The sequence below is a fragment of the Phoca vitulina genome, unplaced genomic scaffold (assembly GCF_004348235.1).
Source record: "Phoca vitulina isolate PV1807 unplaced genomic scaffold, GSC_HSeal_1.0 scaffold30, whole genome shotgun sequence".
Classification (NCBI taxonomy): domain Eukaryota; kingdom Metazoa; phylum Chordata; class Mammalia; order Carnivora; family Phocidae; genus Phoca; species Phoca vitulina.
Window position 1 is genome coordinate 24,462,082 of NW_022589733.1, and position 24,556 is coordinate 24,486,637.

At 51.2% G+C, this 24,556-nt stretch overlaps 1 protein-coding gene and 1 pseudogene across 1 annotated transcript in view; one reads left to right on the plus strand and one right to left on the minus strand.

Moving 5' to 3' along the window:
* The first annotated feature begins 1,240 nt into the window (after nt 1-1,240).
* LOC116644673 lies at nt 1,241-1,979 on the plus strand (annotated as a pseudogene).
* Nucleotides 1,980-15,755: 13,776 nt separating this feature from the next.
* The window catches only part of CFDP1 (craniofacial development protein 1), a 122,308-nt gene continuing 113,507 nt past the window's right edge, over nt 15,756-24,556 (minus strand). The window contains exon 7 of the mRNA XM_032424084.1: nt 15,756-16,067. Coding sequence (XP_032279975.1) covers nt 15,977-16,067 — 91 coding nt within the window. The 3' untranslated portion in view covers nt 15,756-15,976. The remainder of the gene's footprint in view (nt 16,068-24,556) is intronic.

Here is a 24,556-nt window from a genome sequence, read left to right on the forward strand (position 1 = left end):
TCCCAAACAAAATGTCTCCATTAAACCGTAACTCCCCTTCTCCTTCCCCAGCCCCTAGCAACCACCATTCTACCTTCTGTCTCTAAGAGTTTGCCTGTTCTTGGCTAACTTCTTTTTTCTTTTTTTTTAATAACAGTTTATGAGGGGAACATGCAATTGCCAAGTCCTAGGAAATGCAAGCCACCGTGGATGGGTTCCTACAGACACTCTGGGGCCTGACACCCAGGAGATGCAAGCAAGCAGCCATCAGAGTAAGGCCCTGTGGCCAGTCCCACGCAAATCCTGCCGCCCGGTCGCTGCCCCCCCGCCCCGCCCCGCCCCCAGCAGGCAGGAGGCAGAGGGGAAGGGACTTGCCAAGGGCTCCCAGAACAGGACAGCTGAGCTGGGCAGAACCCCAGGCTCCCACCTCGGCTGGCTCCGAGGGCCCTGGCCGCCAGCCTCCTGGTCTTCTAGGATGTTTGTAAACACCCAGAGACCAGAGCCCCTTCCAGGAACAGGCCTGCGTTCTCAGTGACTGTGACAAGTGGAATTTCACTGTCCACTGGAAACAATCCCCAGGGCGTTGTGTTTCTGAATCCGGGGATGAAGCCACCCGCCTGAATAGTATACATTCTCTAAATTAGTAAAGAGCCCGAAAGAGCTGTTGTCACACTGAGGTCACCAGTGCGAGTCCCCAGAGCAGCGGTCCGGTTCTCAGCGAGGCAGGGAGGCCGGGCCCCCAGCCCCCCAGGGGCGCTGGGAAAGTCTCCCTGCTCCCGGGGACTGAGACTGACCCTTGTGGAAACAGGAAGGGACTCACGGTAGGGAGTGAGATCTGCACTTTGGCAAGAACCCGGCCTCCCTGTCACCTTTGGCCTCCAGGGGCAGGGCAGGGCAGGGCCTGGGTTCTGGTCCTGCCTTGTGAACTTCAGCATGGTGTTTCCACTCTAAGCACGTTTTCATCCCCTCTGTCAAATGAGGCTTTAGTAAAGCAGCAAAGCGGCCCGCAGCTCCAGGGAGCCCCCTCCCTATTTCATTCTATGTGAAAGCCGCCCGCACCCCCACCGCCGAGCATTGAGCAGTACGTGGCCCTGGCTCGCACGTCCTGGAAGGCCTGGGATCCAGGGCATGTAAGGGCTACTGGGGCCCCCAGCGCGGAAACACCCGTTAAACGCTGCTGCCCGAATCGCTGACTTGTCTCTCCGCCCACCAGCCGGCCTTTCCTGGCCCGGAGCTTTCTACTTCTCCTGCTCCCCGGAGGCAGCCGCGGCCCCACCCGTCCTGATGCGGCTGAGAGAAGGGGAGGCTAATAAAGATGCTGGAGGCTGGGACCCGGTGCGGTGGCTGCGGTGGCTGCAGGGCTGACGAGAAACTACTAAAGTTCCTGTGGACGTAAAGTAGAATTTCATAAGAACATAATGGATGGAGAAGAGAAAACCTCTGGTGGCTGTGAAGGCCCTGACGCCATGTATGTCAAATTGTATCTTCAGATGGTCATGAATTTATTGTAAAAAGAGAACATGCACTAACATCTGGAACAATAAAAGCCATGTTGAGTGGCCCAGGTCAGTTTGCAGAGAACGAAAACTAATGAAGTCAATTTCAGAGAGATTCCTTCACATGTGCCATCAAAAATATGCATGTATTTTACCTACAAGGTTCGCGACACTAACAGCTCCGCAGAGATTCCTGAATTCCCAATTGCACCTGAAATTGCACTGGAACTGCTGATGGCTGCGAACTTCCTAGATTGTTAAATAAAATAAATTATAATAAACTGTTAACTTTTTTCAGTATGCAATACCTGTAGTTCAGTTAGTAATTTTTTCATATATAGCATGTGGCCTGTGTGCAGTTGAACTTTAAAGTTCACTGCAAAGCAGATTATCTTCTGTTCTTTTGCATAGCAATCAGAGTTGAAATTTGTTTGCTACATCAACAAATTAAGGACATTTTCACAAATTGAGAAATAAACAAATATGCCAATTAAAAAAAAAAAAGATGCTGGAGGCTGGCCCACGTTCTGGCCTCGAGGGTGACCTCTGGCAAGTTCTTTATACAAAGCCCTTGGGCTCAATGTTTGATGGGAGCAAGGTCTGGCAGAAGGTTCTAGAAAGACAAGGCTGCATATCACCCAGATGACAGACCTTCTGAGTGGGATGGAGTGATGCTTGCTGAGGGGCAGCCCTCCAATGTCAGGCTAAGACCTGGAGACACGGTGAAGACCCGGATGGAGGAGTGGAAATGGGCTCTGCCCTCCTGGTCGGCCTGCGCTGGCAGAGGCTTCCTGGAGGAGGTGGCGCTCAAACAGGAGCTTGAAGGATGAGCAAGAGTTCAGGGGGCCTGTGTGGGCAGCAAAGCCGGTGCGGAGAGGGGCTCCCCTCCAGGGTCCAGCAGCCTGAGCCCCACCTGTTCCTGGGGAGAGACAAACCAAGGTTTCTGAAAGCAGACCCTCAGTGGGGAGGCCTGCATTTAAACGCCAACTCTGCCATGCTCTAATGCCCCCCACCTGGGTCAGTCGCCCCTCTTGGGACCTCAGTATCTCCTTCTGGGCAATGGGGCAATTGCATAGGGGGCTCAGAGAGAGTGCTGGGGACACCTGGGTCCACCCATTTGGGGGGTCTACTTCTGTCCCCTTAGAAGGCTGCGTCTTCCTCCGTTGTTCAACCATCTCTCCATCTCTCGGGGTATTGTAAGGCATCAGACCCAGACTCCTGCTGGGAGTCTGCATCCTGATGGAAACCCGTGGCGGGGGGTGGGGGGGGCCCTGGGTGATAGCCACCTATGCAAAAATATTGATTGTGTACCTAATCTGTGCAAGACATCATAGGGGTTGTCATTTCCTAAAGGCAGAGCCTGAGACAGGGATTCTTTGAAAGTAGCTTCTTGAGAGAAGGGGAGTGGGGCCAGAGAGAACGGGGAGGTCCAGCTTCAGCCTGGCCTCCGGGGAGCTCTGGAGTGACTTGCACTTCAGAACTGGTCCCACCTAGGGGGCGGCCTGTTAGGCTACACACTGACCACTGCCTGGCGTGGGGTGGGGAGTAATTTGGGCCAGGAGGTCCCATTCGGCCAAGGATACTTTTCCAAAGATGCAACAGCTGTGAGCAGGGAGCAGCCACCTCTCCCCGCACTTGGGGTTCTGGGCCGTTCCACAGAGGAGAATGGGGCAACAGTCTACAGTCCTACCGGTTCTTCTGCCCTTAAGGAGCCACCAGCTATTGACTTTCCTGTCCTCACCGACCCTTGGGCATATTTGGGGAGTTGCTTGCAGAAAGGCCTGAAGAATAATAAACAGGTGGGGATAGGATTTCCGGACAACCCTTCCTGTTGCTTTCTCCCCCTCGAATCCCGGCAGCACCCCACGCAGTGTCCCCTTCGGTGTCCCTGGACACTTCAGGGAGGGAAAGGCTCAGCCCAAACCATGCCCTGTCAGGAAGGAGCCCTCAGGGAGAGGAAGGGGCTTCATCAAAGCACCACAGAGTTGGGGCTAGGACCCAGGTTTTCTGATTTCTAGTTCTTGCCCTGCCGGGGAGAAAGCCCATGTAAGCAGGAGCAGAGTCTCCCTTTTGTGGGGGGGGGGGGGATGGGGAAAGCTCCCTTGGTGAGCCGAAGCTGGATCCCCTCTTACTCTCTGGCCTCTGGGCACGTCGCTTTAGGCTGCTGAATAACCCAGGCCACAGCGAGACTAGGGAACAAGGACATAGCAACCCCTGGGCCGCCGGCAGCCTGAGGGAGACTCACTACCGTGACTCAGCTTGGAGAGAGGCTGCCCGAGAGCTCCGTGCATTGTGGAGTACTGTTCTTGCTGCCAGCATCTCAGGCTTGTGAAAGGGATGCGCCTTTGGGTTGATTTAATTTAATTTAATTAATTTATTTGAGAGAGAGAGAGCGGGAAGAGGGGCAGAGGGAGAGGGAGAGGGAGAGAGAGAATCTCAAGCAGATTCCCCGTGGAGCAGGGAGCCCGACGTGGGGCTCGATCCTATGACCCTGAGATCACGACCTGAGCCAAAACCAAGAGTCAGACGCCCCAACTGACTGAGCCACCTAGGTGACCCTTGGGTCGGTTTTAAATGGTTTCCTTCCAGATAATCCGTTTGTTTAGCCATCTCCAAGGAAGGAGGCTTCAGCAGCCCTGAGGCCCAGGGTAGCCTAAGCCCAGCTCATCCTGGGGGGCCTGGGGTCTTGCTGTAGTTGGCAGTGAACCCGTTTGCCATCTGCAGGCACAGAAGCCCAGATGCGCTCCGCTCTCCTGCTGCCCCAGCCTCACTGGCTCCCTCTTGTCCAGGGACGCACCGAATGAGGCAGCTGCCATGGGCCAGTCTGCGCGGCTTCGTAACTGTCAAGCAAAAGTGAGGCTGCGTGAGGCAGCCAAAGTTCACAAAAAAACAATGGTGCCAGTAGGTCAAGGTAGTAGACCTGGAGAACACACAAAGGGGTTGAGATGAAAAAGGGGGCCGGCAAGCCATTGAAAGGAAGGGGAGAGGCACCTGGCTGGCTCAGTTGGTAGAGTGCCAGACTCCTGATCTCAGGTTTGTGGGTTCGAGCCCCATGTTGGGTATAGAGATTACTTAAAAATAAAATCTTAAAAAAAAAAAAAAAGGAGGGGAAGCCTTAGTTTGGGAAGATAAAGACAGAGAGGGAGTGAGATTGGAGGCCAAGCAGCTGGGAATAATAGTTTAAGGCAAATTTGGACTTGTTCACCAGACCTCAGAACAGCTGGGCAAGTGTAAAGGAAGGGTAGTGAAGCCCTACCTTTTTTCTTTCTTTCTTTTTAATTAAAAAAAGATTTTTTTTAAAGCAAGCTCTACACCGAACATGGGGCTTGAACTCATGACCCTGAGATCAAGAAGAGCACGTTCTACCGACTGAGCCAGCCAGGCACCCCTTGAAGGCACATCTCTTAACTGCACAAAACTCATCTGCCCTGAGAGGTAAGGCTAACTGGATTCAAAAACTGTTCAGAGCAACCCACAGATGAACGTGCCACAAAACTAGGTTCGTGATGAATCAGGTCCTGGGGCATATTCCTGCTGCCTTCGTCAGGTTCTCCAAAGAAGGAGAAGCAGTAGGAGACAGGGAGGCTTCCAAGTCCCATGGTCAGCTGTCTGTGGGCTGGAGACCCCGGCGGGGAGCTGACGGTGTATGTCCGGTTCAAGTCCGGAGATCTCCCAGAACCAGGAGCACGGATGGGTGGGAGAAGGATGTCTGTCTGAGCTCAAGGAGAGAGCAAATTTGCCTTCCTCCTCCTTTTGTTCTATCCAGGCCCTCAATGGATTGGATGATGTCCACCCACACTGCTGACAAGGATCTTTACTCAGTCTACCTATTCAAATGCAATCTCTTCCAGAAAAAAACCCTTACAGGCACATTCTACCAGCTATCTTGGCATCCCTTAGCCCAGTCAAGTTGACACATAAAATTAACCATCATGCCTGTCTTGTTCAAATGCCCCTTCCAGAGACAGGGCTGGGCTGGGCTGGTACCAAAGAAGGTTTGGCACTTAGGCATGATCTAGTCCAGTCTTCTCCAGGGATGGCCATTCTCCTCCTAGTTCCAGCCACATCTCACCCAAAGCACTGGGCTCCATGCTCAGAGACAGGCAAGCAGGGCAACCTTGCTGAATCTTGTCTTTTCAGAGGAAGACAAGATTCACATAGAAAGAGAGGCGCACAACCACTTTGCTGGAGAGAGGGAGACCTTTCTGGGAGGTAAATGGACATTGTATTTCAAGGCCTTGAAGATGTGTGCCTTCCCTGACATGACAACTCCACTTGTAGAAGTGATCTAGAAATAACCAGTGATGCAGATCAAGATCTAAGGACAAGGCAGTTCATCGCGGCATTATTTTTAACAGCAGAAAGCAGGTAACCTCAGTGACCAATGGTGGAAGACCAGTATAATAAATTATGGTACAACCACGTGATGGCATATCCTAGAGCCGTTAAAACTGTTTTCTCAAAGAACGTTTGAGGGGCACCTGGGTGGCTCAGTCGGTTGAGCATCCGACCCTTGATTTTGGCTCAGGTCATGATCTCGGGGTCCTGAGATTGAGCCCCTCATTGGGCTCCACGCTTAGTGCGGAGTCTGCTTGTCCCTCTCCCTCTGCTCCTTTCCCAACTCTCACTCTCTCTCTCTCTCAAATAAATAAAATCTTAAAAAAAAAAAGGAATGTTTGAATCAATGGGGAAATGCTCGTGGCATATACCACAGGGCAGTTCAGTCCAATACAGTTCTATGATGATGGAAATCTTGGGTGTCTGCACCGTCCACGATTGTAGCCACTAGTCACATGTGACTACTGACTACTTGGAAATCTTTGGTTAGTGTGACTGAGAAACTGAATTTTGAATTCTTTTTTTTTTCTTTTGGATTTTGAATTCTCATGAATTTAAAATTTAAATTTAGGGGCACCTACCTGGCTCAGTCGGGAGAGCATATGACTCTTGATCTCAGGGTTGTGAGTTCAAGCCCCACTTTGGGTGGGGAGTCTACTCAAAAAAAAAAAAATTTTTTTTTTTTTTTTTTTGTTTAAATAGCCATATGTGGTCAGTAGCTTCTGTGCTGAGCTGCACAGGTACGAGTATAATTCCAACGGCCTTATGAAAAACTACCTAAAAACATGGGGAGAAGTCTGAAGGTATCCCGAAATGTAGCAGTTTGCTCTGTTAGTAAGATGATGAGAGATCTGAATTGTTTGATTTTTCTGCTTCCAAATTTTCCAACAATGAACGGTTTCCTTCTATCATCAGAGGAAGGGAGAAGAGAGAGGAGAAGCCTGGAGCAGCGAAGTTCACGTTGGCAGGAAGGGCCGGTGTGGGCGGGGCTTGTTTTGACAGGCGTGCTGTACCTCTGGTGGCTTGGGGCTTCTCCAAGCTGCAGGGCAACCTGCTGACACATTACAAACCCCGCTTAGCGGGTGCGAGCACGTGTGTGTGTGCGCGCGCGCGCGCACGTGGGGCCCCCATCCGTTGCCAACCTGGCAGCGCGGTGCTGGGTCTTCAGCTGTGTTTGCTGGGACTTGGGTGGATTTTGTCGTCTGAATTTCTTGCTTGCTTCCCCAGGCCTTCCTTCAGCTGCTTCTGCCAGTGACTGCTTAACGTTAAGGGGCTTCCTGCCTAAGCTCTCTCCTGGGCCTCTGAAGACTTCTCAAAGTCGGAGAAAGTTCCTGCAGGTGTGTCTCGGCAGACAGCAGGGAAGGAACCCGGGCGCGTACTCATTACGGTTTGCTGATGCGTCAGGAATTTAGGAGTTTGAATTATTTGAAGTGGCAAGATTAAAGGAAGATGGAATTTTCCTAAATACATAGCTGGAGGCTTTTTTATTTTTAATGAGTAGGGAGGCGATGCGCAGTGGTTCTCACACTTCAGGGTGCATGAGCATCACCTGGCTGCTTGTAAGAATTGAGATTCCTGCCCCCCGGGATTATGTAATCCCTCCCTTTTGATTTATAGATACAGAAATGGGGGGAAGGGGAGGCGAGGGGCCAAGCCATGTACCCAAGCAGGTCACTCCACTAGACCGTCTCTCGGTCTCCCGTGGCAGGTGTTTGGTGTTAAGGGAAGAGACAAAAGCGGGGTCCAGCACATTCTCTGACACCACCTGGAGGTCCAGCAATTCAACTCTGTCACCAAGTACCGAGAGTCAGTGCAGACCTCCCACAGATAAGAGGTGCAGTCACACAAGACTGTCCCCACCTCAGACACCAGCCGCAAATGGGGCGCTCAGAGTGCGCACCCTTCTGCTCAGTCCATGACCGCCGCCAACAGCTTTGATCATTTGCTAGAACTCGAGGGCCCAGGAAAGTGCCCTATTTATGGTTGTTGTCTGTTACAAAGGATGCAAATGAACAGCCAGACGAAGATGGGTGCGGAAGGGTACCATGCAAGAATCTCTGTGCCCATGGAATTGGGGTGTGCCACCCTCCCAGCACGTGGATGTGCTCCCCCAACTCAGAAGCTCCCCAAACTTTGTTGGTGAGGAATTTTTATCAAGATCTCATTACACAGGCACAATTGCTTAAATCACTGGCCTGATCGGACTCCCTCCCCGGCCTCCCCTCCCTCCCCAGAGGTCCAGGGACCGGACTGTAAGTTTAAACCCTCCAGCTACAGGGGCGGTGTTGCTGGTGACCAGGCCCCATCCTGAAGCGTACAAATCCCAAGGGTTTTAGGAACCCAGAACTGCACAAAAACTTTTTTTTTTTCTTATACCATGTGGGCTATTTGCAGTTTTGTGGAAAACACCACTTGCATTGCCAAGACAACAGAGGCCTCCGCAACGATGCTGCTTCTCGTCATTTCCAGCTCCAGCTGTCCACCGCAGTGCCGGGGGCACACACAGGTCGTGCCAGACACTGTTGGTGCAGGAGGGCTGGGGGGTGGTGACTGAGAACGGGCAGAATCCCCTCCCTGTGTCTCAGGACCCCAACCTCAAATTCAAAGGTCCCATAATGGAGCTCAATGGCAGAGCGTAACAGAACTGTGGGGTCCGGCTTGAGACAACAGTAAAGACGGAGCAATCTTGATGAGGCGACCAGGACCCAGAGGGTCCACCTACCCCAGATGGAGTTCTCCAGGCCCCAAAGAGCTTCCAGACTTAAAAATGTCTTCCACTTGTCAGTCCCAGTGCCTCAAACACAGATGGGCTTAGGTTATAATGCAAAGATGTTAGGGTGGAAGAGGGAAGGCTGAAGAGAGCAGAGCAGCTGGGCAGCAACCCTCCACACCCTGAGGACTCTGGCCACCGCTCCCTCTGAGGCACCCACAGCAGCCCCATGTCACAGCTGTGGCCCAAGTGCCCTGGGGACGGCTCAGGACGCTGGGCACAGTTTGAAGATGGGCAGCTCCATAACTTCTACTAGAAAACCCACACATTGTAATTCCTTTTGGTGTCTTCAAATTTGAAGCTCGTTTATCTGGGTCAGGGACCATTTATTTGCATCTAACAAGTCGAGGCTCGCTGCAGCATCTTTCCAACATATGGCCTGTTTGTGTCCTGTCTCTGTGCATCTGGTCAAGGCCACGTGGGCAAGGGGGCATTGGCCTCGCTGGGAGGGGGTACATGGCCTAGCACAGACCCCTCAGCTTCCCAGCCACCCAACCTGCTTTTCAGAGAAACGGCAGTTGGGGGCACCTGGTAGTTTACCTGAATGAGTCTCTCATCTCCTGGGGAAATGTTCCAGGAGCCGTTTGGGAAGATCATTCTGGAAGCCAGCAAGCTGCATCACCACGGCAAGCCCTGCATCCCGTGGTGCCCATCCCTTGGACACCTCTCTGTAAGACGGGCAGGGGAAGTCTAAACGTGAGCTTATCTTTCTTTTTATTTTTTTATTTTATTTTTTTTAAGGTTTTATTTATTTGACAGAGAGAAAGACAGCCAGAGAGGGAACACAAGCAGGGGGAGTGGGAGAGGGAGAAGCAGGCTTCCTGCGGAGCAGGGAGCCTGATGTGGGGCTCGATCCCAGGACTCTGGGATCATGACCTGAGCCGAAGGCAGACGCTTAACGACTGAGCCACCCAGGTGCCCCTTATCTTTCTTTTTAAAAGAATTATCTTGAAGTACTTCAGAAAATAAAGGCATAATGAATAATGTAAGAAATATCTGTGTCCTGGGCGCCTGGGTGGCTCAGATGGTTAAGCGTCTGCCTTTGGCTCAGGTCATGATCCCAGAGTACTGGGATCGAGTCCCACATCGGACTCCCTGCTCCTTGGGAGCCTGCTTCTCCCCCTCTGCCTCTCTCTCTCTCTGTGTGTCTCTCATGAATAAATAAATAAAATCTTAAAAAAAAAAAAGGTAATGAAAATTACCTTTCTAAAAAAAAAGAAAAAAGAAATATCTGTGTCCTCACCTCCCAATTTAAGATATAAAACCACATCTGTAAACGAAGCTCCTTTTCTCTGATCATAGAAACTTCCCTGTCCTGTGAGAGGTAACCGCTATGCTGAGTTTAGTGTCTATCACCCATTCATTATATATAATTATATTTATATATTATATATATGATTATATACCCTTCCTATATTCTGAACTAAGGTATAATATCTTTTGCAAGTTAAAACATTTTTTTGAGGTGAGAGTCACGTAACATAAACCCAACCATCTTAAAGTGTAAAATTCAGTGGTATTTAGTGCATTTGCAGTGCTGGGCAACCATTACCTCCATGTTCACGTTTTTGAGCTTGGATAACTGGGATCCTACGTTAGGACTTTTGCTGCTTGCTTTTTGCATCAATGCTGCTTACGAGGCTCATCTGTGCTTATGCACGCTGCCCTCCTCGTTCGGCTCACTGCTGTCCTGTATTGCCCCGTGTGACTATTTCACAATTGATCCTTTCTCCTGATGGGTACTGGGTGGATTCCAGGTTTTTATGATCACAGTAAGCCTGCCTCCTTGTGCTGCTTCTCCAGGATGTCAACCCAGGAGTAAAAGTTGCTGTGTCATGGGCTGAGAGCAGTTCCAGATTAGACATCACCCAACTGTTCCTCAAAGTGCTAATTTATATTCACATAAGCCTGGTTGTCTTGGGAAGCTGGGGGCCAGGTGCACAATTTAATTATAGTAACCTAACACCTGGATAGTGTGCTTCATTTAATAAAACACTGTGAGGTAGGCAGAGCAGGATTATTAACCATTCTCAGCAACCTTCTGAACAAGGTATCTGAGACTCAGAGGGACTCCACCTGGATCCTAGCAGTGTTAGGATTGAAGGTTAGAGGCAGGACGACCCATGTGTCAGTCCAGGATGGTGCTCTCCTTAGGCAATGTTAATTTCTCCCCTGCCCCCGCCCCCACCCCGCCCCCTTGTACCTTACTTAAGCATAGGTCACAGTTTACCCCATCAGCTTTCTGAGGTGACAACACCATGAACGATGGCTGGCAGACCATGGAGAGGAGACCCTGAAAGAGGGTCTCTGTGGTTTGGACCATTCCAGGCTGCAGGGAAGCAGGGCAGAGTCTTCTGGACTTGCACATTCCATTTTCCTTGCGGTGGTCGACATGCCTGTGCACAAAGATCGCATCTGATAGTATTTGGGGACCTAAGTTGCCCCAGGAGGGCACAAAGAAAAGGCTTTACAGAAAAGTCCGAGGGAGGAACTGTGAACACCCAGGGAAGGAGGTACAGCGGGAGAAGCATTTATGATACCTCGAGTCTCTAAGGAACTGTCAACTGGGCCCCCCGGTCCCTCCTCCCCACACTCCCTGAAACCAGGCGGCATCCCAAAAGAGGGCAGCCCTGTGAACCCTGCTTAGCACAGAAACTTGGTTCTGGAGCAGAGCTTATGCCTGAGTGACATCTGAGCAGAGGCCTGTCTGAACAAGGCCTGGGGGTGTCTCGGGGTGCAGAGAGTGGTTGGGCTGCTGCCCCAGGGCGGGGGCAGAAGTGGAAGCCGAAGGGGTGTGCCCACACCTCTGTGTCCTTCTGCCACGAACTTTTGGCACCAGGAGCACCAGTTGCCGCTCTCCACCTGCAATCATCTCCCCATCCTGGCTGCTTCTGTCCCCCCGGACTCATGTCTGTGCGTCGGGATCCCAAGGGGGCGAAAGGCAGTTCCGTTTTGCCTTCCCCGCCCCCATCCGACCCTCCAGTCACAAGATGTAGGTGTGATCCCTGGTGGCTTCGCAGTTTGACCTCAGGCAAGTTTCCCCTGGTGAAAAATGAGGAGGATCCGACAGATGGCCCGCGAGGAAGCAGCTGGCTGTGGGACCTCACCACCACTTGCCTGCCAGGGCTCCCAGCCCAGGCCCCCCGCTTCGGCTCCCACGGTGCACAGCTCACTCAAGACTGAGTTCACCTCGCCGTCCCTTCTTCCCTAGAGACCTTATGCCGAGCTCATAATGAGAGCACCGTGTTCCTCAGGAAATAGGTGAGCAGAATCTCCTAAGGAAACTCATTTTATTCTTTGACCTGATGCTGTCCGGGGCAGTTTTTTAAGCATTGGGAAGGCATCAGATGCCCTGGAAATCCGACACAGCCATCTGGGGCAAGGAGAAGACAAAGACTGATGGCAGAGCAGGGCCAGGTAACAACTTTCAGGGATTCTTGCCCGCCGTGGCCCAGCCAGGAGGTGTCCTTGGGCCGTCCCCGTGCCACTCCCACCAGGCCGTGGCCCCAAGGCCGCGGTGCCCTGCCCACCCACCTCGTAGCGCTGACTCAGTCTCTCCACTTCCCCACTCCCGGATAAAGGGAAATCATTTCCTCTGGAGTTGGGCAGAAGAGTTTTCACTATATGTGGATATGAAGAGCTAGATAAAATACGATCCACTTATTCTTAAAAACTGTGGGCTAGATGGTGTCTGCCACGGTTCAAACAGGACGGATGGAAAAGGAGATTCTTGATTGAACATGGTAACACCTCTGTTAGCCCCACTACCCTGCCGGGCCTCAGTGGGCCCACCAGGAAAGGCCAGATGTTCACTGAGGCAGCTCTCAGGCCTTTGAGAGTGAGGTAGGTAGGGGTGGGGACAGGTGGCCACGCTGGCTGGGCAGGCAGGTCCCACCAAGGGCACGAACGGGGCTCAGGCAGGAGCACAGCTGACCAAGAGGAAGACCCGAGGCCCGGGTCCTGTCCCTGGGAACTGAGCCAGAGCAGTAAGAAAACACAGGGGGCAGAGGGGCCCAGGAGATGGGACAACACGCAATCTGCAAAGACTGGGCTCCAAGCTGTTAAAACAAGCACAGGATGTGAGGGGGCAGGGAGCGTCCCCGCCACTATGCTCCTGGCCACCGTTAGACCTGCAGGGTGGGAGCGGGGCTCTAGGAGGCTGCCCATTCTGCCCTGAACAGCTGGGCCCCTCTTAGTCCTTTCCTATACACAGCTCCGTTCTCTCTTGCTGGCACAACTGAAAAAAACCAATTCATTATTAAAAACTCAAATCCAAATAGAAGTAGAGAGAATAGTGTGAAGGATCTGCTGTCTTCCTCACTCAGACTCAGTAATTATCGACACATGACCCATCTCTTCTCCTCTCTGAGCCCACCCACTCCTTGGTGACAATTTTAAGGACCAAATGGAGAAAAGCCTGTTGGTTTATTACAAAGAATCGAGTGTTCCGGGGACCACTGTTTGGCTGACCAATCACCTATTCCTAATTCCACCCCCATCTTCCACAACAGGCTTTCCAGCCTCCCCTCCAGCTGGGGGCAGTCAGATGATCCAGCAATGGCCAGTGAGACGTACATGAAAGCCAGCTTTGAAGCTGCTTTTAAAAGTCTCATTGCAGGATGATACACGTGCACACATATACACATCTGCACGTGTATTAGCCAGAGGAAGCGGCTTCATCAATATGAACTTAGTTCAATATGAGGGACTTTTTTTTTTTTTTAAGATTTTAAGTAATCTCTACACCCAGCCTGGGGCTCAAACTTAGAACCCCCGAGATGAAGAGCTGCACGCTCTACCGACTGAGCCAGCAAGATGCCCCAATGCAGGTGGCGTTTAAAGAGGTTCTATGGAGGGGTGCCTGGGTGGCTCAGTCGTTAAGTGTCTGCCTTCGGCTCAGGTCATGATCCCAGGGTCCTGGGATCGAGCCCCGCATCGGGCTCCCTGCTCAGCGGGAAGCCTGCTTCTCCCTCTCCCACTCCCCCTGCTTGTGTTCCCTCTCTCGCTGTATCTCTGTCAAATAAATAAATAAAATCTTTTTTAAAAAAAAAATAAATAAAGAGGTTCTATGGAGATGAAGAGGGAGGCAGCTGAAGTCAAGGCAAATGAAACTATTTTAACTGTGAAAGTCTGGGAACACTGAAGCAAGGATGCACGAAGCTGGGAGGAAGGGCGTCTGTAACAAGAATGGTCTCAGTAGCTGCGCATTCCTTGGCCAGCTGCCGGATTCTGCCCCAAGGGGCTAGGCTTGAGGGGCTTTCTGTTTTACTGGCTGCTTGGAGTTTATTTTCCACTGGGTGCAAGGCACACGGTTCCAGGATGTCAGGAAGGCCTGCGTGTGGCTTGGATAGTAAAAAAAAAAAACTTCTTTTTTGGTGTTTTGCTATACAAGAACCCCACTACTTCTGCTTGCAGCAGCCTGCCTAGTCTATGGGGAGGGGACAGTGGGGCCCTGATGAGCCTGGCGCCTCCTGAAGCCTGGTGGCCGGTGGTGGCCACGCAGGACCGGGGCCCGGTGCAGGCTTTGCCAGGCTGGCCACCAGGTTGCTTCCCGGGGTGGGGGGACGGGGAGGCTTTCCAAAAGACGCGTGGATGTGTAAAAAGTCACTGAGTGGAGATCAGATGTGTGCAGCAAACCCGCCTGGAAAAGACTCACTAAGTTGAGACCGCAGAAAGGATCCCACTTTTGTGCAGCTGTAAATTTAACCTAATGCAGGGCCCAGCAGAGAAGCCTGCGTGAGGGCTGGGTCGTGAACAGAAGCTGAAGGGCAGATGCGCTCTGGCGCTCCCTGACTCGTCGGACTTCCCTCTCCACACCTTGGAGCCAAGCAAGAATAGCACACCCGCCTGTGCCAAGAACCCAGCACGCTCTTGCAGCTCCTGTCCCCACCTCGAAGGCTTCAAGGGCGTGAAGATTTGCTAAAGAAGAAAAACCCTAACTTGCGATGGGCTCAGCACCATTTATTCGGTAGGATTCCAGATCGTGTCTCAATCCAGACGAGGCGCTGGCTCACGCTGAGACGAAGAACCGTGGGAGGGAGCGTGGGCTGGAGGCCCTCAGGACTCGGCAGGCAGGCGGCAGTGAACAGAGGACGATGCCCAGAGGGTGCCACGCTGTCTAGCTGTGGCTCCTGCGGGTCCGGATGTCCTTGTCCTAACCAGAGCGCTGCCTTGTCTTACCTTAAAGGACTTTCCCGTTACTCCTGTATCCCTGTGTAGGACCATAACCGAGGCCTCACGGCGACCTGTTCTGATGCTGGCCCGAAGGGCTCTCCTACCACTTTTACAATCCTTTATCAGAGTGGATGTGAACAGACAATGTGTTCCAATGTAGCCAGTAAACTACCTTTCTGAGTAATAAGGTCCATGACCCCATAACCATGTAGTGTTGAGGATCAGGCCTTGGTTGCCATGAGCTTCTGACTATGTATTTGAGGACTGGATGGGGGACCCCAGGTGTGTCATTAGCTCATCTCAACCCTACAAAGTGGTGGTGTTCCTCGTACCATTTACAGACCAGAAAACAGAGGCTCCGAAAGCCCAGCTGTGGTCAAGGTCACAGGGCTGGTACATGTCCAGGCAGGGACTGGCTCCCAGTCTTCGGAACGCTACCTGACCCTAAACCTGTCCATGTTACTCAGGACACCCAGACACACACACCCCAAAAGCAAACTGTGGGGTTTACTACTTTATTACTATGCAGTTTGGAATTTAAATTTTCCTAAGCAGTATAAAAAAAGAGTCTTTCAGAGTTTTCTTTGACAGAATTACTGAGGTGGGAGCACATCTTAAACTGACTTGAACTCTGGGAAGAGGAAAAAGGCTGAAGGGAAAAAAATCCCTAATTCAGCAATAATACATGCTTACTTTCAGCCTGACCTTGTACCAGTTAAGTAGGAATCCCGTTCAGCAGGGAGGAAGAGAGCAGGAGAGAAGCAGCAGCGGAACAAGAACCAAACTGCAAGGACTTGGCGTTCCACCCACCCTCGGGAGCCTCCCTCCCCCAGTCTCGGGGGCAAGGCCGACTCCAGAACGGGCCCCAGAAATTCAGCCCCAGGCTGGTCGCGCTATTCCCTGGGACCAGCTCGGGCAGGCCAGGACGTGCGGGCCTGGCTGGTGGCCTTCACAGCAGGATAAAGGGAAGGCCAGTGGTGTCCTCATCTTCACCAGCCTCTTGTAGGACCAACTTTTATTTTTATTTTTTTCAAGGACAAACTTTTAAAAGTAAAACGGATGAAACCACGTGAGGTCAAGATACAAAGACAGAAATTCAACGTGGAAAAAAGACCTTGCTGGGAAATAGCTGATGAGAAACACCAGAAATATTTCACAGACGCACCAGAAGCTCACATTGTCAACAGGATTAAGCTGCTATTGATTTCCCGCCATGACATCAGGGTTTCATTTTGCTCAGCCTGAGATCTCGCTCGATTTCAAACTGCCTGTGGTCCACTCGGTCTAGAAAAGCCTTCCGTTCAATGTACCTAGAAGAAAATATAAAATGTTTGTCAGCAGACTCTTGTAGGAGAAAAACATCTCCCCTGCACTGTCCCACCCCTCAGGTGTGAACCGCCCCCCCCCAGGTGTCCACTTGACCAGTGGGATCCCCGGGTTAGAGCAAATACAAACAGATTACCACAGCTGGTACCCAGAGTAACCACCCATGACTTGCCCAGTAACATCCAAACCACTCACGCTTGGTCTAAACAAGATGCTTCTGGCTCAGAGGTCACTGCAAGTAAAATGGAAAAAAGAAAGCAACCACCTATCCGGGGCTTGGTGGCAGGAAAATGCAGCAGTTTTGTAACAGGGTTTTAGGGACAGAAGAACATAGGCTGAGTCAAGCAGGGGTTCAGTGGGGGGCTCTGTTACACATCAGCTGGGCCACATTGGTCAAGCACTCAACATCTCTGAGCCTCATTTTTTTTTTTTAAAGATTTATTTATTTATTTGACAGAGAGAGAGAGACAGGAGAGAGGGAACACAAGCAGGGGGAGCGGGAGAGGGAGAAGCAGGCTTCCTGCTGAGCAGGGAGCCCAATGTGGGGCGCGATCCCAGGACCCTGTGATCATGACCTGAGCCGAAGGCAGACGCTTAACGACTGAGACACCCAGGCGCCCCTGAGCCTCATTTTTCTCAAGAGCAAAATAGTGATGCCGTATTTCCTGGTCTCAGTGGTGGGCTGAGACGGTGAGGGAAAGAAAGGTATGCATCCTGCATATCTACAGTACATCAAACTGAAAAAAGGTGCATCTGAAAATGGAAGAAACAGGGTCTTTTTTTTTTTTTAAGATTTTATTTACTTACTTGAGAGAGAGCACGAGAGCAAGCGAGAGCACGAGAGCAAGCGAGAGCATGAGCAGGGGGAGAAGCAGATTCCCTGCTAAGCAGGGAGCCCGATGCAGGGCTCAATCCCAGGACCCCGGGATCATGACCCGAGCAGAAGGCAGACACTTAACCGACTAAGACACCCGGGCACCCGAAACGGTCTTTGTAGAAACTACTTTCTCGGGCTGCCGTGAAGCTCAAGTGGGCACACAGAGCGCTCACTTTAAAGGGATTTCACTGCCTTCAGCGCCCTCCTTCCTTCCCCTGCTCCTCTCCGGTGTCCTCTGCCCACTTGGGGCCAGAAGAGGCCTCCCTGAAGTTTCTCTAAGGGAATGAGAGCAAGAACGGCCACCCACAGTCCACCTACGGGGCCCCTTAAAAGGTCGGTGCTCGGCGACCTAACGGGGGCCAGGTTCAGCAGACGCGGCTTCCCCAGGCGCAGGGCAGAAGTGGGCAGGTAAGGAGTGGCTGGCAGCTTAATGAGACAGGGCTGCATTTTAATGCACCTTCTTGCCCTAAAGCGGGCCGCGTCTCGCCTGGGGGAGGGGATCTCTGCTGCTAATTCATCTACTGAGAGAGCAAAACTGTCACTGAAAATAGGAGACATAACTGAATCTCCGCACTAATTTTTCTTGTGTAGCACTGTGTAAAATGTGCACCTGTCATTACAAGGTCATTATGTTAGCAGGCGCAGGAGCCCATACGCCTTCGCTGAGTCCGGGGCCTGCTTGCCAGCCTCAGGCCGTGGCCCCTAGCCCCGCAGAGACGGAGGTGGCTCTGAGTTCAAACCCTGACTGCCACTGGCGAGCTGTGTGACTCTGGGTACACCACATCACTCTGCCAATTCTGTTTCCTCATCTGCCAAGAGAACAAAGAAAAATGGATCATCATCCCTACTCTGGAGGGCTGCTGGGTGGACTGAATGAAACTGTCCACAAAATGCCTAGCAGAGCAGGCGCTCAAGAAAATGGCAGCTAATGCTGTCACCATCGTTTGGGGAGGCCCAAGGACAACAGATCCAAGAGGGGAGTGCAGTCAGGTCTCTTGATGGGTATTATCGGCGACTAGGTCAGGGATCAGGAACTAAGCTGCTGCGTCTACACCGCCGACCAGAGGCCAGAATGGCTGGAAACGAACAGGAGGGCCTGCTCCTAGGTTTGACAGAAGCCCATCGGGGCCAGGCCATCAGATTTAGCGAGTGAAACACAGGATGCCCGGCTAAATGTGAATTTCAGATTCCCTGGCAGAGAGGAAAGCCACAGACACCGTGGACCCCCTTCTGATAAAGAGAGAAGACAAGGCGGACTGCGGTGGGGAAGCAGACATGTGACAGAGCACACTCACCTTCCACCTATCGCCAAGGGGCCCGTGATTCTCCAGAGGGGGCTGCTAACCAAAATCGACCAAAGGGCTCTGCCACACTATAACCATCATCCTCCCCCACCTTAGTTTTCACCAGCCCTGGGTGAAGGCCGAGATGGGCAGCAGTATTTTGATAGCCCGAACTGCCCCTTGAAGTTCAGCAGGAAAAAAAGGGTGCACCTTGGCTAGAGAGGAATTTAAGACGTGTTTCAAGAGAGCCATTACCCAATGCTCTCTTGTCGGAGAGTGCCTGGGGGGAAGGAAGAGGAAGTACGTGGCTTTGAGCAGTTGTGGTCTTTCTTCTCGATTTTCCTCTAAAGAGGAAGTGATACTTAAATTAGGATGCTCACAGAGCATGAAGGATGGCCTTGCAGGTTCCTGGAAGCAGTGCAAGGTCCAGCTGCATTTTAATGCACCTTCTTGACCTAAAGCGGGCCTCATCTACCTCCATGACCCCCAGAAGTCACGCTTTCAGCACCAGCACAACCTGGTGAGACTCTCAAGAGTGAAGCCAGGCTGGGTGCTACCCAGGCAGGTGCAGGCAGAGCTCAGGTTAAGGGGAGGATTCAGGCAGCCAAGAGGGGCATATGTGCAGAATGCAACTGAATTCTCAAGGGCGACCCAGACAAAGGCCATCAAGGCGGGCCTGGCGACTTCACTTCCCCATTCAGAGCCACGCGTAGCTGCTAACAGGATCCAGCCAAGAGCTGGCCAGGAAGAAAACTTCTATTGAACGTGGACCACTCCCCTCCCCGAAAGACAGGAAAGGTGCCGAGGATGAGATGGGCTCTGATATTTACTATTTGTTTCACTTTGGGCAAGATACTTAATTTCCGTGCCTTAGTTTTCTTCTCTAAAACAGGAATAAAAATTATAGTAGCCCTCTGACAATGCGGTGAGCCTGTGAGAAGTGCTCTGTAAACAATATAACAAAGAACAGCTGAGCACTGAGGGGTTCTTGCTTCCCATTTCTGACCTGACTGTATCACTACAGAACCTCAGACCCCGGGACAGCTGCAACAGGGGCCAAGAGACCAAATGCTCCGGGAGGAGCAAGGGTTTGTGGGGAAGGCCGCCTCCTCCGAGGTGGCCCAGGTAGATGGCCTATTTAAACCGAGCTTCAGCAAGTCTTCAGGCACCTTAAGTGGGTTACAGTCCCAGAACACAACCACCAGCTGACAAGTGCAATGGTGCCTTTCTGGCCTGTGCCCAGCACTCCCGGGGACCCAGCCTGATTGGGCGCAGTCCCCTGGGAAGCTGGGGGTATGTGTGGGCGGGGGCATCATCCCTTCCTGCTACTATTGCTCTATGTGGCCCATTTACCCTCGAGGAAGCGGCTCTTTACTTTCATTAATAAAACATGTTAATAGCACCAAAACCTAAGGGATTTTCTAGCTTTTCCTTTCAGAACCAGGTTAGATACAACAGGTTCTGGCATCTTTTTGATCCTTTGACCCAAATTACTTTTCTGGTACCAACTGTTAGATCCAGGCCAAAAAGGAGGGAGGGAAAAATGGAAGAACAGAGGAAAAGGGTAGAAAATGCTTCTAGGGAATATGCTGGTACCTACTCCACAGGCAAATGAAGGATGGCCATCCACCCAAAAAGTCAGAGGTCTTTGAGGGTGGGAAGGCCCAATGGGTGGGCCCATCCTGGGCCTCGGCCCACGAGAGGCCTCCTGCCCCCTGGTCAGGGAAAGAGCAAAGGGAGGTGCGGGGACATGTGACGCCGGTACACGACTGAGGGCATTTCTAGCTGCGTTATTACTCTGTTCCCAGCGTCAGGTCCCCCAAGCAAGCACGCAGTGCCGCACAAACATGACTGGGAATGCGGGTCAGCTCAGTGCCCAGCACCAGGAGGCAGTGGGCCATGGAGGCTGTCTCAAGATAAAGCCCTGTGATGGATGTAGTAAGGTAGGCCCTTTTCTGCCCGAGAGAAGCAAGCTGCCCAGTGTCGCAAAAGCCCGCATCCCCCTCACCCCGTGGAAGAGTGTGCGACTTGTAAACCGCTTGAGGCCCAGAGTAGAAGAACGGTGACTTGAATGAAGCTTCTCCCTTGCTTTCCTCCCATCTCACCAGGTTGTGCTGGTGCTGAAAGCATGACTCCTGGGGGTCATGGAGGTAGACTGTTTGGAGAAAAAATGATTTTCTCTGGGCTCTCCTACACGCCTCTCCGCGTCACAAGCACACCTGGTTTCCAATCATGGCGCTCCCTGACCTTCGATTTGATTGCCAGCGGCAGCCAAGCCCGGGCCTGCAGTCCGCTCAGGCACGGTGCCCCCAGCCCTTCTCCAGGCCTGCCGGCCTCCGCCTCGGCTGACAGTGCCCGCTGCCGGGGAAGCCGTGCGCTCGGGGACGGGGCTGGAGGGAGCAGTGCGGAACGCTGGGCCAGCCCGGGAGCCCGGGGCTCAGAGCGAGTTGTGACCCTTTGCTATGCGGATGACTGACCATCTTGGGGACAGGCGTTTTAACCAACTCTGCTGCATGGGCAGAGACATCATTCTGATGGACCTGATGTCATGCCCTTCTTTTCTGGGGGGCTGATTCTAGTCCTACTAGGTTCCCACACAAAGTCATGACTGTCTGGTGGCTTAGTGGGTCAGGCATTTGGACAGTGAGGTGGCTTGGCACCTGCTCTGGGCTGGGTCCTCTCCTAGGTGCTGGGGACAGGTGGTGAACCTGCCCCTTGTTGTTGGAGGCTCACCGTGTATGAAAGAGAACACGATGACACACTCCAACAAAGTGCTATGACTGACGGTTCCTCGGGTGGGGCTACTCTAGAGAGTGGCATCTGAGTCGAACGCTGAGTGACAAGAGCGAGCCATCATGGAGGAGGACCTGGAAGAGCCCTACAGAAGCTGGGCTGTCATGAGCGGGGGAGAAGGGGGTATGAGGTGGGCAGGAGACAGCTCAGGAAGGGCCTAGAATGCCAGTAAGGAGTCAAACACTGACTGCAAGTGCTCCTGGGAGGGCTTCCAGAAGGGAACAGAGGAAAAATAGTTTATATTAAAAAAATCCTTTTAGCTACTGTAGGGGAGAATGGAGGGAAGGGGACAGACAGACAAAAGCAGGGAGTATGACAGATGTCTGTGACTTGTACTGGAGGGATGGCAGTGGGGCTGGACAGAGGGCATGGAATGAAGTATTTTATGACAGAACTGTCTACTGGACTTTTGCATGTGAACTGAAAGAGGAAATCAAGGATGACTCCTAGGTTTTTCTTTTAACAGTTGGGTGGATGGTAATGGTGTCATTTTCTGAGAAGTCTGAGGAAGAAGACTTTATGGAAAGAAAGGCAAATATTTGGTTTTGCATGTTAAGTTTGATGTGTGTCTAGGACATGCAAATGGAGGGGTCAACCCAACAGCTGATTTGGGAGTCTGAAGCTCAGCGGAATGGTCGGGCAAGGGAGAGCTTTTCTGGGAGTCATCAGCAGAATGTGGTACCTAAGCTGTGGAACTAGTGAGCTCTCCTGGGTGGGGGGTGGTCTGCAGGGAATGGGAGGACAGACAGCTGCCCAGAGCTCAGTCCTGGGACTTTCCAAGTTTAAAAGCTGGGGGAAGGAAGAGGGACTAGCCAGGGAGGCTGGGAGGACATACCCCCAAGCTGTATCTGCCACCTTTGTGGAAAGTATTCCCGAAGGGTTGGCAGGAAGACACCAGGAGGGAATTTAAAGGAATAAGGCACCCAGCTTTCCATTTGCAGTAATGCCCCTGACAGTGTGGTCAGTAACGGCAGATGGAAGAAAGAAGAGTGAGCAGAGGACTCACTATATTTATAAACACGTCAGATATCTCCTCTACCTAATTCTCATAAACTTGAGAGGTATAGTATACTGAAGAGTTTCTACTTTATAGATGAAGACATGGGCTAGAACACATGGCAGGTTGGTAGCAGAGCCAGGATTTAAATACAACTTCAATTCAGTTTTTTTTTTTTAAAGATTAATTTGAAAGAGAGAGAGAGAGAGTGCGCTCGTGCGCGCTTGCACACAACTGAGTTGGGGTGGGGAGGGGCAGAGGGAGAGAGAATCTCTAGCAGATTCCCCACTGAGTGTGGAGCCTGACCCGGGGCTCGATCTCACAACCCTGAGATCATGACCTGAGCCGAAATCAAGAGGAGGACATCTAACCAACTGCACCACCCGGGAGCCCCAGTTTCAATTCAGTTTTGTCATAAAATGTAACACACAAGATTTAAAGTGAATAAAACGGGCAAGGCAAACGCCCCATCGTAAAGCAAGTGCTCACGTGGCCATGGCCAGATGAAGAAGCGGAAGGCTGACAGCCTGGAGGAGGCCCCTGCATAACTCTCCCACCAACGCCAGCCTGGCCAGGTGCGAGCTTGCCTGCCTTTGAAGTTTGCATGCCCTCAACATTATGGTCTAGTTGTGCCTAATTTTGAACTTGACATAAATAGACTTATACTGTGAATTCTTCTGTGACTTGCTTCTTTCACAAAATAACTCAACAGATGCACTGCTTTTGCCTGTCTTTGACCTTTATATAAATGCGATCATACTGTGTGAACTTCTTGGTGTTACTATGTTATTGAAATTATCCATGTTCATTCCCAAAATGGTGTCACTTAGGTTAAAGCCCCAAGTCAGTCAACCCAGACTTAATACCTAACCTCATTGCAGTTTCAACCCTCTAGGAATGTAACCTTTAACCGGTCAGTCAGGAATTCTCTGGTCAGCACCAGTGAGGTTATATGTCACATGGGCCTTCTTCATCCTCCAAAGGAAGATGAGGTAATCCACCTACTAAAACCCTTTTGTCCCCAGACGGAGGTGACCTCACCTGGAATAATCTTTCTATTTATGACTTCCTTGTCCTGCCTTTAAAAACCTTTCCCTGGGGCGCCTAGATGGCTCAGTCGTTAAGCGTCTGCCTTCGGCTCAGGTCATGATCCCAGGGTTCTGGGATCGAGTCCCGCATCGGGCTCCCTGCTCAGCGGGAAACCTGCTTCTCCCTCTCCCACTCCCCCTGCTTGTGTTCCCTCTCTCGCTGTGTCTCTGTCAAATAAATAAATAAAATCTTTAAATAAAAATAAAAATAAAAATAAAAACCTTTCCCTTTCTGTAGCCCTCTGGAGCTTCCCTCTACTTGGTGGAGGGGATGCTGCCTGATCCATGAACCATTTAATACGATCTCCACACTTTGCCTGTTGCATTATTGATAGATACTTGAGCTGTTTCCAGTTTGGGGATATTATGAAAACACTATCATTGAAATCCTCACACCTGTCTTTGGGGAACGCACAACGGAATTTCTGCTGGGAACACAGCTGGGGTGGGACTGTTGAGTCGCAGGGAATGAGTGCAGTCTGGTGGTTAATGCCAAGGGGGACATCCGAGCATGAGCTGTCGTATCTCCCAGATGCACTGAGTGTTTCCATCATTATGAGGCAACCGCCTCTTCGTTTCTGGTCATGCTTTTGTCTCCAAGTCTGTTTTGTCTCCTATCAGCTTTCTTCTTGTTTGTGGCTGCATGGCTTATCCTGTCACCCATCTTTTTTATTGTTACCAATTCTGCATCCCGCTGTTTCGATGTGTGTCTTTTAACCGGTATATAGTTGTTTTTTGTTTTCTAATTCAATGTGTCAATCTCTGTCCCTTCACTGGAGCGTTTAGTTTATTGACATTCAATGAAAGTTCTGGTAAATTTTCTGCAAAGAATGTAGACAATGGATGTATCAGATACAGATTTTAGAACAGATCTGGTCCTGTGCCTGCAGTTTCTCCAGGTACCTCGTCTCCTTATGCGCGTATTTTAAGATAGCAAACTTGCCTTTAAAATAACTGGACAAAAATAACCCAATATTGAACAATCTGCTTCAAATTTTATCCAATCTTTACAAGGGGAAAGATGTGTTAGCATTTACTGAACTGGAGTTACTATCAAAACATAAAATGCATGACATAAGCTTTTAATCTCAATCCAAACTTACTTTAATCAGGACTGTGTAACAGGAATATTTTTACCATCATTTATGACTTGAATTCTTGTGTAAGAGATCAATTTAAATTTGGTACTTGTGAAAAGGTTTTATAAATATATATATGGCAGAGGTCAATCAAAACTCACAGGGAGCTCTTCTGAGATGTTATCAAATATGACTTTCCCCCCTTCTTGGTTTCAGCAAAGATCACTTTTATTCCAGGGGGATGCCTCTTGGGAATCTCCACATAGTCCCTCAGAGTAGCCCCTCCTGGTGATGCCTTTGTTGTTGCTGGCGTCTGTGTAAGAGAATTTGGGGCCTGACCTGCCTCTGCCCAAACA